Genomic DNA, 16,558 nt, shown 5'->3' on the forward strand with positions numbered 1-16,558 from the left:
CGGTAGTGCTCCGGCACCACCAGGAGAGAGGGGGAGAAAGGCCCCCTCCTTTTTCTTCCTGTTAGGCCTTCCCTCTAGATGGGAGAAGGTTTCCCTCTCTGGTCCTTGGCCTCCATGGAGGGCAGGAGCCCCTCCAAGATTGGATCTTTCCTCCTATGTTTCTCTCTGTTTTTGGTTCTTTTTCTGGCTGAACACCATTTCTTTTATAGCCAGAGATCCGTAGCTCTGATCGGGCTAAAATTTTGAGGGGATTTTCCTCCTGAAATTAGCTTCCTTTCGGCCAAAGGAGAGCTCCAACCGACTTAACGGATGCCCACACAGGCCCAGGGCAAGACAAGGGGGTGGTTGCGTCATCTGGCTGCGTGGGGCCCTCGGGCACCGTTTTGTGTTGATTATTTCGCCCAAAAATCACATATATTCTAAAACATATTAAATCACCGGGGTATTTTGACCTTCCTAAATATTGGTTCTTTGTAAAACCAAAAACATGCAGAAATAGGAACTCGCACTAGGCACTAGATGTCTAGATTAGTAGGTTAGTTCAGAAAAAAATTATAAATTGATGTCAAAAATATGTAAAAGTAACATGATAATAGCATGAAACAATAAAAAATTATAGGTAACAAAATAGATGGGTACAAATGGCATCATGCCGACAAGCTTCACCTTTTTCTGTAACACATTTCAGATGTTGCCTAATAACTATTTGAACCAACACTAATTCATGAATACTAAATTATGCCGGTGGCATATGGTATTATCTGAAAAAGCCAGATTATCCCCTTCCACATTCAGAGAAGTGTAGATAATGTTGGGTTCTACAGTAGGGTGCCTCGACTGCAAATTAAATTTTTCCTATGCGCAGAACAACCAGGAACATGCTACGGGAATGGATTACAGATCGTTACCACTAGACGCGCAGTGTCGTGCAGCGAAAGAAGAGTTGGGGCAGCGCCTCTGCGTGGTTTGTCTCCTCCTTGTCCGATCTCCCTCGAATAGCCGGTTGGTGGATCCCTCGTACAGGTTCGCCGGAGCAGCGCAAGTGCACCGCCTCTAACGGTATTCGCGTGTGCAGGAGGAATGTCGTGCGACGGACTGCTAGGTCCGATCACACAACCGGCAGCAAGTGGAGGTGTCTATTCGCAACACATGCAAACCCTAGTGACAGCGCCAAAGCGATCAACCGAATGAGTGTGCCGCACCTCCATTTTATATAGGCGTCTGTCGCGGGCTCAACACTTGGGCCTCGCACGGACCCTAAAGCCCCAAATCTGTTCGGCCAATATCCAAGTCCGAGTAGGATCACATCTAACTCGTGGAGTCCGATCCGGCCTCACATTTTCCTTCCCTTAAGCGTGCGACCCCTTAGGTTCAAGTCGGCTTGGTCGCAGGTCGGCATGCTCGGCTGGTAGCGGCCTCTAGCAAGGCATGCCGACCACCAAGAAGACAATGAAGCCAGTTGGCGAACCTATACATCACACTTCCATTCCCTTTGCCACACTATATATGTTGTCAGGATCAAGGCAAGTTTGTCATCATTGTGCTAGCCCGACCTCTTTTCTCGTTCCAGTGATGCCGACTACTCACTACTAGGGAAAAGCCTATACACAAAAAGTTACTAGTAGCGAGGGTTAAAAACCCTCGCTACTGCTACTTACCAGTAGCGCAGGTTTTTAAACCTCGCTACTACTAAGTTGATAGCAGTAGCGCGGGTTTTTAACCCTCACTACTACTAAGTGGTCTCTACCGTGCCCCCCGGGAGATGCCATAGTAGTAGCGCGGGTTTTTAAAACCTCGCTACTACTAAGTTTGATAGCAGTAGCGTTGGTTTTTAGCCCTTGCTACTACTAAGTGGTGCCATAGTAGTAGCGAGGGGGTAAAAAACCGCGCTACTACTAAAGGTCCCATTTTCAAACTCTACCCCCCCCCCCCCTCGGTGGATCGCCTTTTCAGTTTTAAAAAAATAAAAGAAAATGATGAAAATGTCAAAAAAAATAAAAGAAAATAAGTTTCCCATGTGATATGTGGTCTAGTTGTTGGGAAAATTTGCAAATATGAATTTCGACTTTATTTGCAAAATCTCTCGAGAATTTGTAAAAATGGGCATAACTTTTGCATACTAACTCGGATGAAAAAGTTTTTTATATGAAAAATCATCTACTCGAAAAGTTACATCTAAATTTAACTGAGGGGGAACCCCGTTAAACATTTTCAAAATCCTCAAAAACCTAACAGAAAAAAAGTTACGGGGCTTTTAAGATCTAGAGTGGAAAAAATCGAAAAAAATTCAAACTGTGTGGTCAAACTATGGTCAAACAATGGTCAAACTAATTATTCTAGAATATTAGTGTTACTAAATAATTATTTTAGTTTTTTGAATTTTTGTCAAATCTGGTCAAACTATGGCCAAACTATGGTCAAACTGTGGTCAAACTGTGGTCAAACTAATTATTCAAGAAATATTAGTGTTACTAATTTTTTAGAACAATAGTTTCAAACTCAAATAGTGAAATGTGTGACTTCATGCTCAAGCTAAATTCCTGAGGTTAATAGGATTGACATCTTACTATTGTTAGGAAAACAACAAGTGCAGACTTGGAAACGAGGGAGAATAGAACCTGGAAGTTAAGCGTGCTCAGGCTGGAGTAGTGAGAGGATGGGTGACCGTCCGGGAAGTTAGATGATTTGGAATGATGAGGGGTGATTAGAGATTAAATTGAGCAGCGATGAGGGGTGATTAGAGATTTGAGGTTAAAATAATTCAGAAATTTGAAAATTAGGGGAAAAATCGAAATATTTTTTTGAAAAAATTCAAAAAAACCCCGCGCTGGTAGTAGTAGCGCGGGTTTTTTACCACGCTACTGCTAAAGGACGTAGTAGTAGCGCGGGCGGCACCCGCGCTACTGCTATACGTTAGCTGTAGCGCCTTATTAGTAGCGTCGGCCTCCGCGCTGCTAATAGGCCCAAAACCCGCGCTTCTGCTAGGCTTTTCCCTAGTAGTGACTAATCGGATTATCTCATAATCCCTTTCGCATGGCCATGCTTATCCTGGTCGGATCACACGAGGGGCCCAGAGTATATCTCTCCTGATCGGAGGGGCAAATCCCATCTTGCTCGACCATGTCTCGCAGCATGGGACTGGACAAACCCGAAACCTATCTTTGTAACTATCCAGTTACGGATTAGCGTTTGGTCAGCCCAAAGCAAGTCTGTCACCATCCCGAGTACATGCGTCATTTCAGGTCTTAGGACATAGAACGTTTGTTGTACTAGAGACTCACAGATGACATATCACTGTGTCTCATAGTTGGGTCTGTCCGACTCGGACCTTATCTCGACTCGGATTCGACTATGTCGAATCCGACCTGATCCTTCCGAGTCCATATTATCCAGTTAGCATCCGATGCTCCATGGCTAGTGAGACCAAGCCATCCACCATGTCATATGCTAGTCTAGTTGGCTGCGCGTCCACACAACCCTTTCGACTAGGGACCTTTTAGGATAGTAATCATACAATGCATAGTCCCACAAACAAGTCGCATACTTGCTCATATACATCATTGATAATGTCCAAGGACTATCTTTATTCATAAACACAAAGAAATATCATCATACATGATTGCCTCTAGGGCATATCTTCAATAGATAAATCCTCCTACTGCTCCCGATAGCCTTCCCGCATTCGCTTCGTGTCGGTTGTTGCCGCGTCCTCAAGCATCGGTGAGGGCAGGAATCAGGTCATTGCACCTCTCCATCTCCCTTCCCTCCCCCTCCGCCACTATGGCGTCCGTGGTGAACTCTAGCCGGCTGGCGTGCCCTCCGACTTGTGACGCACACAAACTAAAATGGACATTGTTTTTGTTTTTTTTATTTAAAATATGGGGTATAGTTGAAATGGTTATTTGTATGCAAAAGGATGTGTGAATTGTCCAAAAGAAATGGGAATTAAGTTTAGGGGATGTGTTAAATGACATCCTCGCAATGCATAGGATTTTATAGGAATTAAGTTTTGGGATGAGTTTTTGGAACTAACGCCATGTTGGGCAATATCAACAAAGAGAAATGGGAGTTTAAAGGCGGGAGTTTATCAAGGGATTTGGCGTGGGAAGTTGATTATTGGTCTCAAATCCATGCTTGGTGTGTGTGGTGGGAATTCATAGTAGAAATTTGACAGGAAATTTCATCATGCATGAATTAACAAGGGACTAAGGAAGATATATGTGGGAATTAGCCTCTTAATTCTCTTTTTTCCTTTCCTCCGTAGTTTCCTTCCCCCAACCAAACAATGGATCATATGTCTCATACTCCCAAAATCTCAGCCACTACCACTAATTTCCCCTTAACAAACAGGTTCCAAGTTGGCGGCGGAATTAGAGTTGCTCTTAGGTGCATGAGTTTCTTCCGAGAAATGGTATGCACCAATGTTACGGGAAGGTCAGTTTCACCTGGGTTGCGAGACAGGGTAGAAAGGAAATATGTGAGATGGGTTGAGCCGATGATTATTTACCATAGAATTGGTGGTGGTGTTTATTACGTATTTATTTTGCTTTATGGATCTTGTGTGAACTAATTCACGAGTTTAATATATGAATCCAGGGGCAGAGGGGCTCAGTCTACTCATCCAAAAAAAGAGGGTGATTACTAATCAACTAGGCAGGACATCACATTGCATTGTTTTGTATTCTTTCGGTACGCACGGTTGGTATGGTACGAATCTTCACTGGCTTGCCTCGTGCCAGGTGATATAAGGGGCCGCCAGAATCATGTTTTAGCTGACTTGAGCATTGGAAAACCAGTACGGTCTAGGAACCATACATAAAACTATGAGCAGAGAAGATGCCTCTCATTTGAGACTATTGTTGTTCTAGGCGAACAGTGATAATGAGGTCAAGTCATGCTATCTAGCGGATTCATAGGCTTGAGAGGCATCAGGATAATGTACTCTCCTTGTGGTTGACATGTGTCTCGCCATTAGTCTTTGCCTCTTTCAAGCTATGAATGTCAACCACGTGCAGACTATGATTCGGGTGTGGCTTCGGTGCTGGGTGCAATCGTGGTCTGAGAATCATGCTTGTTTTCATACTTCAGATTGGGTTCTCAACAAAAATCTTGTTTCTATGAACACAGAAGAGTCGTCTCCACACCCATGCGCTACTCTGCAGTCACAGAAGCGGCAAACAAACTCCCCCTTTACTTTTGACCGACCAATATCAACCTTGTCCAAAGGCTATGGGAAACTCTAATATTGTACTCCTCGGCTACACACAAAAACTTAGAACTTTCGGAGAGTAGTATTTTGTTGTTTACCCCGTTACCACTAGTACAAATGAAATATAGACAAGTTCTAAATTCCCTTCTCTCCGAAAGCAAACATTCATAGGTTCTGTAGACATAAACCTGCCAGAGAACTTATTTTCAGTATTATTACATCTAAATAGCCTTTACATAACAAAAAGAACACAATCAATGCACAAAATGATACATTAGCTTGACAACCAAAGAAGGAAACAAGGATGACTTTGCAGAGAGGCCATTGAAAGGTTGAATGTGAAAGCTGTGAGTCCACATACAATTTGAACAAGAAAAGAGGAAGTGCTACTACAAACAGAAAACAGAGCCGAACATGTGTTGCATCTTTGTAAAGAACTTAATCGGATGGTGGCGATGCCCCCAGAAGTGCGCGCTAGGTGGCGACTCTTCCCTCAGCTTCTTCCTCCTCAGCTGGAAGAACGGTTGCATTATCTCCGAGCACTCCGTGGACAGGACACTGCGCCTTACGATTATCTTTGGATGGAAAGAGTGGACAGGCCCGACAGTTTGCTTCTGATTCGATGGATCCAATCTGGATTTTTTTTTTTTGAAACTATGATGATTTTTATAGCAAATTTGAAAACTATACACCCTAATGGAGAAAAATCAAAAGTATCACCTCGTCGGCCTCCTGTTGGCCGAAAAGGGACTTTTCGGCGTTCTGTTGGCCGAAGAGGGACTTTTCGGCCAACCGTTGGCCAAAAAGTACTTTTCGGCCAACAGTTGGCCAAAGAGTCCCTCTTCAGCCAACAGTTGCTCTACTTTTTAAAAAAATTATATCAAATAGGATTTTTAGTATTTTAATTTGATTCTTTTTGCATTAGATTAGAAATTTTATGAAGTTTCTGTAGATATCAAGTTTGACTAGATTTGAAAGTTTGAATTTGAATTTTCATGAATTTTCTCAAAACACTAAATTGCCTATAATTTGAGCTAGGAGTATTCTTTTTAGATGATTCTTTTTGCTACTGGTTCTTTGTGACTTTGTTTATCAGTAGTAATTAATTAGTGAATTTTAGGATTATTTAAAACTAGGTTTTTACGCCATTCTCTCCCTCCATTTTCTCCCGCCATTTTATTTCCCGCCATTCTCTCCCTGCATTTTCTTTCCCGCCATTCTCTCCCGTCATCTTCTTTCCCGCCATCTTCACTTCTCAACTTATAAAACGAGCCTCATGGTGTCCACGATCATAGATAACATCGTCTGACACGGTCTGTGTCTCCTGCGTCAGTGCTGTTGGTGGAGTGTGAAATACTGTCTGAGAGAAGTCATAAGTGTTTGCATCTTCGTCATCATCATCGAAGAGTGTTTCACACTTATGACTTCTCTCACACAGTGTTTCACACTCCACATGAAGGCATCATCATCATCCTCCGTCGATGCAACACTCCTTAGTGTGGCGGGAGAGAATGGCGGGAAAGAAAATGGCGGCAAAGAAAATGGAGGGAAAAAGATTGCGGGAAAGTATTTTTTTCATGTATAAAATGGCAATGGTTGTACAGGATTTACAAGGCACATTTAAATGTAAACTCCTATGAAGCTCAAAACAAGTTTTCTAGTAGGATAAAAGAAATAAAATACAAAAAAATACTACAAATAAAATAGCTACTGATAACTAAACAGAAACAAAAAGAATATGTCAAAAAAACTAAAGAAACAAATTTAAAGCAATTAAAATTAAAAGAAATAGCATAAAACCTATAAAACACTAAAGCAGAACTGTTTTCATAAAAACCTAATTTTAAATAATTATAAAATTCGCCAATTAATTACTACTGATAAACAAATTCACAAAGAACCAGTAGCAAAAAGAATCATCTAAAAAGAATACTCCTAGCTCAAATTATAGGCAATCTAGTGATTTGAGAAAATTCATGAAAATTCAAATTCAAACTTTCAAATCTAGTCAAACTTGATATCTACAGAAACTTCATAAAATTTCTAATCTAATGCAAAAAGAATCAAATTAAAATACTAAAAATCCTATTTGATATGAATTTTTTAAAAAGTAGAGCAACTGTTGGCTGAAGAGGGACTCTTTGGCCAACTGTTGGCCGAAAAGTACTTTTTGGCCAACGGTTGGCCGAAAAGTCCCTCTTCGGCCAACAGGAGGCCGACGGGGTGATACTTTTGATTTTTCTTCGTTAGGGTGTATAGTTATCGAATTTGCTATAAAAATCATCATAGTTTCAAAAAAAATCTCCAATCTGCTTGTTTGCACATCTACAAGGAAAAGCCTATAATACAAGTGCAACAATCTCTCAAGTTTTCATGTCAATGAATGGAATGTATAGAATTGACAATACATATATTGGTATGCAATCCACTGGCCATTATTCAAAGCAGTCCACCTGTACATGACTTGACTCTGAGAACTATTTGTAGGTGATTTAATCTCATGTATCAACTGGAATGTCTAAGTAAAGTCCCCATCTAAATTTTTTGTATCTATCAATCTGATTTGTGTCTGAGACGGGTACTGAAATGGAATGCAAAGTTAAATCTTTGTTACCTAACGAAAAGCAACACGTCTAATAGGTTCTTTACTTGCTTGGACAAGTGGGGAATAATTGTTTTTACTTCCATTTTTAATATAATATTAAGCTATTTAGGAGTGAGTTTACCAAGGAACTAGGCTTGGGAAGTTGATTATTAGTCTCAAAAATCCATGTTTGATGTGTTTTAATGTGTGGTGGGAATTTGAGAGAAAGTTCCATCGCGCGTGAATTAACACAGGACTAAGGAAGAGATATGTGAGAATTAGCCTCTAAATTCACTTTTAAACTTTCCTGCATAATTTCCTGTCCCCAACCAAAATACCTTCCAAAATCTCATCCCAAGCCACTACTTTCCCCTTAACAAACAAGTTATAAGCTTTGGGGTGGCATTAGAGTTGCTCTTAGGTGTAGGGGTTGTTCAGTTCAGCCTGGGTTGGAGGCAGGGCAGATATGGGAACAAGTGAGATAGGATGAGCGGATGCACTATTGACCTTGGCATTGATGGTGCGTTTATTACATATTTATTTTTATTTATGTATTTTGTGTGAACTAATTCATGGGTTTAATGTATGAATCCAGAGCCTCAGTCCACCCACCTAGAAAAGAGAGGGCAATTACTAATTAGCATAATTTTAGACAGGACAACGTATTGCATTGTTTTGTACTTTCTGAGTACGCACGGTTGGTATGGTAGGAATCTTCACTGGCTTGCCTTGTGCCAGGGTGATATAAGGAGTCGTCAGGACCATGCTCCAGCTGAGTCGTGCATTAGTAGATTGGTAGTACACTCTTTTGGAACTATACATAAAACTGCGAGGAGAGAAGCTAGCCTCTGATCTGAAGACTCTTGTTGTTCTACGCGAATAGTGATAATGATGTCAAGTCATATTGTCTAGCGGATTCATAGGTTTAAGAGGCATCGGGATAATGTACTCTCCTAGCCATCACGATGTTCCTCATCATTAGTGTCTGCCTCTTTCTAGCGTGGAACGGAAACCATGTGCCCGTCAAAAATTTGGTGTGGCTTCAATGCTAGATGTACCCATGGCCTGAGATTATGCTTGTTGTCATTCTTCTCGTTGAATTCTGAAGATGAGTGGTGTCTATAGGAACACGTAGAAGCCATCTCCACACAGGTGCGTAACTCTGCATCCATCTCCATGCCGGTGCAACTCTGCATCTACAAAAAATGGGTAAAAAGACATAATGCACTGTTTTTTACAGATCCATATCGAACTGACTCAGTGATAACCTTGTACTCTCTTTTTTACCCTTTTGCCACTAGTACAAATGAAATGGCCAAGTTCTAAGTTCTCTTCTCTCCAGAAAAGGAAATTATTTGCAGGCTCTGTAGACATAACCTTCCAGGGAACTTATTGTCAATATTATTACATCTAAATAGCCTTTGCATAACAAAGAAAAAACACAACCGATACACAAAATGACACATTAGTTTGACATCCAAAGAAGGAAATAAGGATGACGTTGCATAGAAGCCCTGAAAGGTTGAATGCGAAAGCTGCTGAGTCTACAACTACATACAATTGGGACAAGAAAAGAAGAAGTGCTACTATAAACAGAAAACGGTGCCGAACATGTGTTGCATCTTGGTGAAAAACTTGATCGGATGGTGGCGATGCCCCGAGTAGTGCGCACGAGGTGGCGAGTCTGCCCTCTTCTTCTTCCTCCTCAGCTGGAAGAACTGCTGCATTATCTCTGAGCACTCAGTGGAGAGGACACCACGCCTTACGATTATCTTTGGATGGAATGGGTGCACAGGCCCGGCAGTTTGCTTCTGGTTCGATGGATCCAATGTGCTTGTTTGCCCATCTCCAGGGAAAAGCCTATAAAACAAGTGCAGCTGTCTCTTAAGTTTTCATGTCTGTGTTGAATAAGATGTATAGAATTGACAGTACATATATGATGATGAAAGCCATTGCCCATTATTCAAAGCAGTCACTCATACATGACTCGACTCTGGGAACTATTTGTAGGTGATTTAATCTTATGTTATCAACTGGAATGTCTAACTGAAGTCCCCATCTAAAATTTCCAGATGTATATCAAGCTGATTTGTGTCTGAGATGGATACTAGAATGAAATGCAAAGTCAAATCTTTGTTAGCTAACGAAAAGCAACGCATCTAATAGGTTCTTTAGTTGCTTGGACAAGTTGGGAATAACTGTTTTTACTTCCATTTTTATATAAAATTAGGGTATTTAGCATTACAAAGTAGATGGGTACAAACAGCATCATGGCAACAAGTTTCACCTTTTTCTGCAACATGTTCCGCATGCGACCTAATAACCATTTGAACCAGCAATAATGAATAAACGCTAACTTATGGTGCTGGCATATGGTATTTATCTGATAGAAAGGAAAAGGCCATATTATCCCCTTCCACATTCAGAAAAGGCTAACAAGATACACCATGCCATCGCACTCCAACTAACGTGTATTCATTGGCTCGAACTTGGGTTTCTATTTATCGTATTGTCGGAGCCTCCCTTGTAGTTTTTCTGTCAAAAATGTTAGGGCATACCTTGAAGATGGGGGTATGACTACTTGACTAGGATTTTCTCCTTAACTCACTAAGACCGGAAAACGACTAACTACAGCCCAGCATCTGAACTATAACATCATCTTGAGAAGTTAAATTGCCAAATGAATCAAAATAACTATATTTTAAAGGCAAAATATTGTGGTATAAAGAAATAACCAACTATGATATTGTGCTACATGGTAATATGGTATACATCCCATACCTAACCCAGCTTCCATCGGCTCCAAGAAGCTTGTTCGGGGCTCCCCATACTACAGTGTCAACTCTTGCTTGAAGAATAGCACCAGCACACATTGCACAAGGTTCCAGTGTCACATAAAGTGTTGTATCCTGCATTAGTTTTAGTTAGCAAATTTGTGGAAAGGATGATATATATGTAACTTAGTCTAAGGATTCACAAAACTGAGGAATTTTGCATACATAACTTTTCATTAAAAAAATATTTTACGAGAAATTTCAAAAAAGGAAGATGCACATTGCTTGTGATAACTGAAAAGAAATAGTCTTGCTGAACTTCAAAAATAACAACGAACAAAATTACAGACAATACATCAAGCAAAGACCAAGGACATGGACCTGTCTGAAACTATGAGCCATACACATGTAATTATTGTGCATCGTCAATTATCCATGTCCAATTCCCAAATGTCAAGTTTGAGATGATTGTGCACCAGATAAATATAAATAATAATCAATATAGCAGAGGAAATGACTTAATAGGAGGGCAATGGATTCTCTTGCAATGCTTTGACAGGATTGAGTAAGAAAGAAAAATGGGTATTGGGTGTGAAATAGTACCGCCAGGCGCCACGTCTTAAGTTTGCTAGAAGCTTCTCTTATACAAACAATTTCAGCATGTGCAGTTGAATCCCTGAGATCTTCAACTCTGGACACAAAGTTAAGATTTCAGATTATTATTATTTCTGCCAACAGTTGGCTACATCATACTATAAATCTATAATATACGAGTATTATACTATACTATACTTACAGATTGCAACCACGAGCAATAATTTCACCATTATGTACTAGCACAGCTCCAACTGGCACTTCCCATATATCTGCAGCCCTCTGAGCTTCAAGTAAAGCCTCCTTCATGAATAGTTCATCAGTCTTTCTCTGTTTAGCATCATGCTGGTATGCTTCCTCCCATTCATCAAACGTTTCCTTCAATACCTGCTTATTTCTCTGAATCTTTCTCCTCTTCAGCTCAGCATCTTTATCTTCTGTTCTTAAAACTTCAGGGGCCTTATGCCCAACAATCTTCTCTTTCATCCCAGTGGAACCACCACTAGGTAATTCTGTTAATTCTGAGAAAGCAGATGAGGTATTTTCATGTGGTACCATTGCCTGGGTCTGAGGAAACTGGTAAGGTGTTATAGCAACTGAAGGTCCATATCTCCAGCTACCTGCATCGTCACTGCGACCAGCTTCCTTATCTTTGATGGTCGTAGAAGAGGTGCCGGCTGAGACTCCTTTTCCAGCATTAATTTCAGTGGAACCCTGAGTTGAGATTCCGGATGAACTAGCAGCTTCATGTTCAGGTGAATGTCCCACTGTGACATCTACCAAAGTTGATATGCTATCCTCAGCTGAGCTTCCGATGGTATTTCCTTTGGGTGATGCACCCACTTCAGACTGTTTTGCTCTCTCCCCTGAAATCTGCACATCATCCTTGGTTATTTTGGGTACGGAGTCTCTTTTGGATCCACCTACTTCAGGTACATTGCCGGCTCCTGATATTTGCAAGCCTTGTGTACCTGTAGGCAAGCTTTCATCCTTTAGCGTTGATGCTACTATAGATTCTGATTCTCCACTGTGTGACTTAATCAATGAATGATCATTTTGTTTGCTACTCCAATTTCTCTTTTGAATGCCGTCATTATCATGCCCCTGACTTGACAGCCAACCCTCCGACCTCTGAGAATTACTGGATGAACTTTTCCTAAATGATTTGCTGGTAGAGTCATGAGATTCACCATGCTTAACCCAACCAAGACGGACTATGTCTGCAACATAGGCCCAAAGTGACTTGTGAACCTTTTTAGCAATAGCAGTTTCACTTTTGGGTGTCTGAGAGGCTGAATTGGTACCTCCATCAGCTGAGAACCCTTCCTCCTTATCTGCCGTCTTACAGGTCTCTTGAGAAGTAGTACTTTGAACATCCCAAACCTCATCTGATGGTCCCTTCATTCTGGACCTGGATGAAGATCTCGTTGTACCTTCCAGTATGGACTTCTCGGTTTTCTTTGTTGAAGTAGTATCTGCATCTGAGACTCCTCTTTGGAGCTCACTAACGAATTGGCCTACATGAAATGTAGACGATTTCTCTAATCGAGCAGCTGATTCTAACACGCTTTCGTTGACAGACTTTCTGGTAGATGAACCACCTTGTATATTTTCTCTTGCGGTAGTTTCAGACCTTCCCAGTATTGTTCCTCTTTGCTCCATATCTACATTAGTGATAGATGCCTCTTCGGTGCTCTCGATCCCCAAACTAGTAATATCTTTGTCATCAGAGATTCTGCTGGTGCCTGTATGCTGCGAGTTCAAAACTGTGTCATGCTGCACTAATCTCCCGGTTTCTTCTACTCTTGTCAGTCTTTCTCTAGAATCCTGAGAGGATTCGGAAAATGTGGTCCCAACTTGATTGCTTCTGTCTATACCAGAACCTTGTGTAATTTGCAGATCACTCTCATCACGGCTATCCCTTGCCTCCACAATATTGAGGGCTGAAGTCCTACGAGCTTCATTGTTGCTTCGATTATGCGTATTGCTAACAACCGCAGTGTCACTAGCATGGATCTTAGTAAGATCAATTTGTTCCTTCACACTACTAACAGTGTTTACAGATGAGGATGGCTGAAATCGATCATATATTCTTGTTTGGATATGGCTTTCTGAAGTACTTGTTGTAGCAACATTGTTAATACGGGCCTTAGTAAGTTCCGCTTGTTCTTGCATCTCTTTTGTGCTGTCAATAACTGAAGCCGAGTGAACTTGACAATACACTCCAGTGTCATGATGACTCTGTGAACCCCTGACTATTGTATTATCTCCAGCAATGACCTTGTTTTGATGGATTTGTTCTTGCTCGCCCCTTGCTCGGTCAATGAGACTTATGCTAGAGATAGAGTTTACATCTGATCTAGTATCAGAATGATTTTGTGAGCTCCTAGAGGCAGAAATATCACTAGCATGAATTGTGGAAACATCAACATGTGTAACATTCTGCACATCTATGTCCGTTTCATGTATCACCTGCTGGTTTACATACCTCCTTTTGTCTCTTGTAATATGAGTTGTATTTTCTACAGAGGTAGATCTATCATCGATATCCATCTGGTTGACTTCCTCATAATTTCTCTGTGAGTGAGAGGCCCTGCTAACATGTTGACTACTATCCATCTTTATATCTGTGAGCTTTTCTGTGTTTGTCCTTGAATCAGTGAGTGCGACAACCTGCTGATCCACCACATCATGCTGATCAATTTGTCTTCTACTGTCACTAGCCATCTTTACAGAACTTTGAAGAGAAGATGACTTATTATCAATGTAGTTTCTTCTATCTTCCAGTTGATTAATCCGTGTTTCTGAATCCAGTTCAGCGTTGTTACCTCTGTTTACTGATGTCTCCACTATCCTCTGTGAGCTCTTTGATTCATCCTTTTGTGCCGCTACTTGCTGGTCCACATCGCTATTGTGCTTCAAAATGGAAGAGTTCTTTGAACTGGAAATCAACCTCGTATCATCCTCGGTTATAACCTTGACATCTTGTGTTCCTGTCCTATGATCTCTTACCCTGACAAGTTGTCCATCATCATAACTGTACTCATCTTTCTCATCATTTGACAAACCAACTGAGGAAGAATAGCGTCGGCCTCTCTCTTCCAATGTCTGTGAAGCTCGTCGGTCTACATTATCATCCCACCGCACCCTCGAGGATGAATTCCCCCTTGAAACTCTTGTATCAACAGTGTTCCTTGAACTCGAAGCTCTCTGTGAATCATCCTCATGAAATGCAGATGCAGACCTCTGGGACCTACCATGTGAGTAGTTCTTACGCTCAGCAATATCTTGATCATCCTCCTCCATATACTTCTTTCTCCTTGTGTTCTGAATAACAAATCTTTCATCATCATTTCTAACGCCATCTCTTCTCACATCATCCTCACTGTCGATTTCAAAATCCATCCTCCCTGTTCTCCGATCAAATCTTCGGTCATCCTCATTATACCTGCCAGCTCCCAATCTTCTAGCATCATACACATCCTCATATTCAGAATCCCTTCTTTCTCTTCTCCGATCATATTTCCTGTCATTTTCACTGTATCTTCTAGCACCAGCATTCCTTGCCTCATCAGATTCAAACTCACTCCTGTCGCTCCCTTTCATCAGATCGCTTCTTCGCCTTGTATCCTCATCGTCGATGTAACCCCTCTGCTCCAACCTCCTCCGATGATACCGATGCCTGTCATGCATCCCATTCACATCCCGAATTTCCCTCCGTCGGCCACTGTACCCGCCTTCATCATAGTACTCATTTTCCACACCCTTCCTCCGACGGCAATCTCTACATCTATCATCTTCATCTTCTTCTTCTTCTTTCCACTTCCTTCTAAAACTCGACTTACCTGGCCGCTCCCACTGAGCGTGACCACATTGATCCTCATCCTCTTCACCATCCCAATCGCTGTGGCATTCCATCGAACAACTTCTGTGCGGCCACTGGCCACCCTCATACTCCCACACCTCCTGCCGCACCGCCCTCCCGAGCAACCTCGGCGTATCCCCATGTCCACAGCTAGTGCCAAGACCTAACCTGCCGCTGCCGTAGCTGCCACAACCGCATCCCCGCGCCTTCAATCGCCGGCAACCCACTCCAAGATCCGACCGTCCAGCGCCCTGCCCGCAGCATCGGTACCCGCGCCCCTCCAATCCCCAAGTAACATGCTGAACATATGACCTTCCGCCGCCGCCGCCGCCGCTGCAGCAGCAGCGGACGGCCGCACGCCGGTGGCAGCAGCTGTGCGGCGGATGAGGCGGAGGCGGGGGCGGGGGCTGGAGCCGAGCGGAGAGGAGGAGGAGGTGAGCAGAGTGGCGGAGGAGGTACCCGTCGAGCAGGAAGCGGGGAGAGAGGTGAGGGTTGAGCGGGAGTAGCTCACGGTGAGCACCGTCACCGTCGTAGTGCTGTTGGCTGCAGTGGTGCGACGGGGCATAAGGGGAATGGGAGCTATAGGCTGGCTTCGCGGCCCTAAGGGCGAAGGCGGCGGCGGAGTAGGAGCTGTACATGACGGGAGCGGGACGAGGGACGCGCGGCGGCCGCCGGCGGTCCGACCGCCGGAGAGTGGAGCTGTGGGCGTGGGGTTTGAGGTGCGAGTGTCGTCCCGGGCTGGAGACTGGATCGCCCGTGACCGGGCGTCAGGGGAGCTGCCAAACCCACCACACATGCTTCCCCTGCTGTCCGATCGGAAATGGACGACTTGGATTGGGCGCCACTGGTTCCTGACACTGGTTCAGTGAGCCACCTGCGGCGCATGCTGTGTGCCGGATCAGACAGCATCGTTAAATTATTTTCCGTCACGCGACTGCTAGCGGTTTAGCAGCTTGAATTGCGTGTACGCGACTAGTTTGCGTTTGGAAAAGGTGGCTTGCTGCAGGCCATGGGCGGCGCGACGACAAGATGCGAGATGTGGATGCAACGTGGGGTATCATGGCCTCACCCTCACAAGGTTATCCAGATTTCGTCCGTTCGAGGATTACAAATAAATATGCGCGTCCGGATGCAGTCGTTCGGCCGGGCCGCCACATCTCAAATTATTCAAAAAAGACTAGCAAATACCACTCAAATCTAACCCAAATAGGCATTGCAAAAATAATTTAAAAACCTTAAAAATTAACATAAACGGCCCAAGTCCAGTCCAACACATTCTTAAACAAACTAAAAATTAAAATGACATAAAAAACTAGAAGCCCGTCGTCGTCGTGGCCGCCTTCGCCTTCATTGCCGCCATCATCGTCGTCCTCGTCGCCCGTGAGGTCGATGTAGGGCGGCGGCCCCTGCGGGTAGGAGTCTCAGCCGGAAGCGGCTGCATTGGCGCCTGTACCACCTCTTCCCGTGGCGGAAACGGTGTGACCAGGCCTCGCCATGCATGGGATCGTCTCCGTCCAGGACCACTTCTGGCC

The 16,558-nt window shown here is 43.1% G+C and overlaps 1 protein-coding gene across 1 annotated transcript; it reads right to left on the minus strand.

Annotated features, from left to right (window-relative positions):
* Positions 1-9,130: 9,130 nt before the first annotated feature.
* On the minus strand, positions 9,131-15,831 carry LOC123158068 (tRNA(adenine(34)) deaminase, chloroplastic). Its single transcript, XM_044576205.1, has 4 exons — positions 11,364-15,831; positions 11,171-11,258; positions 10,575-10,702; positions 9,131-9,653 (listed from the first exon to the last, which is right to left on the minus strand). Exons 1-4 carry the CDS (start codon positions 15,662-15,664, stop codon positions 9,380-9,382), a joined length of 4,791 nt encoding a protein of 1,596 aa, XP_044432140.1. The 5' UTR covers positions 15,665-15,831; the 3' UTR covers positions 9,131-9,379.
* Positions 15,832-16,558: the final 727 nt, after the last annotated feature.

Source organism: Triticum aestivum, chromosome 7B, assembly GCF_018294505.1.
Source record: "Triticum aestivum cultivar Chinese Spring chromosome 7B, IWGSC CS RefSeq v2.1, whole genome shotgun sequence".
Lineage (NCBI taxonomy): Eukaryota > Viridiplantae > Streptophyta > Magnoliopsida > Poales > Poaceae > Triticum > Triticum aestivum.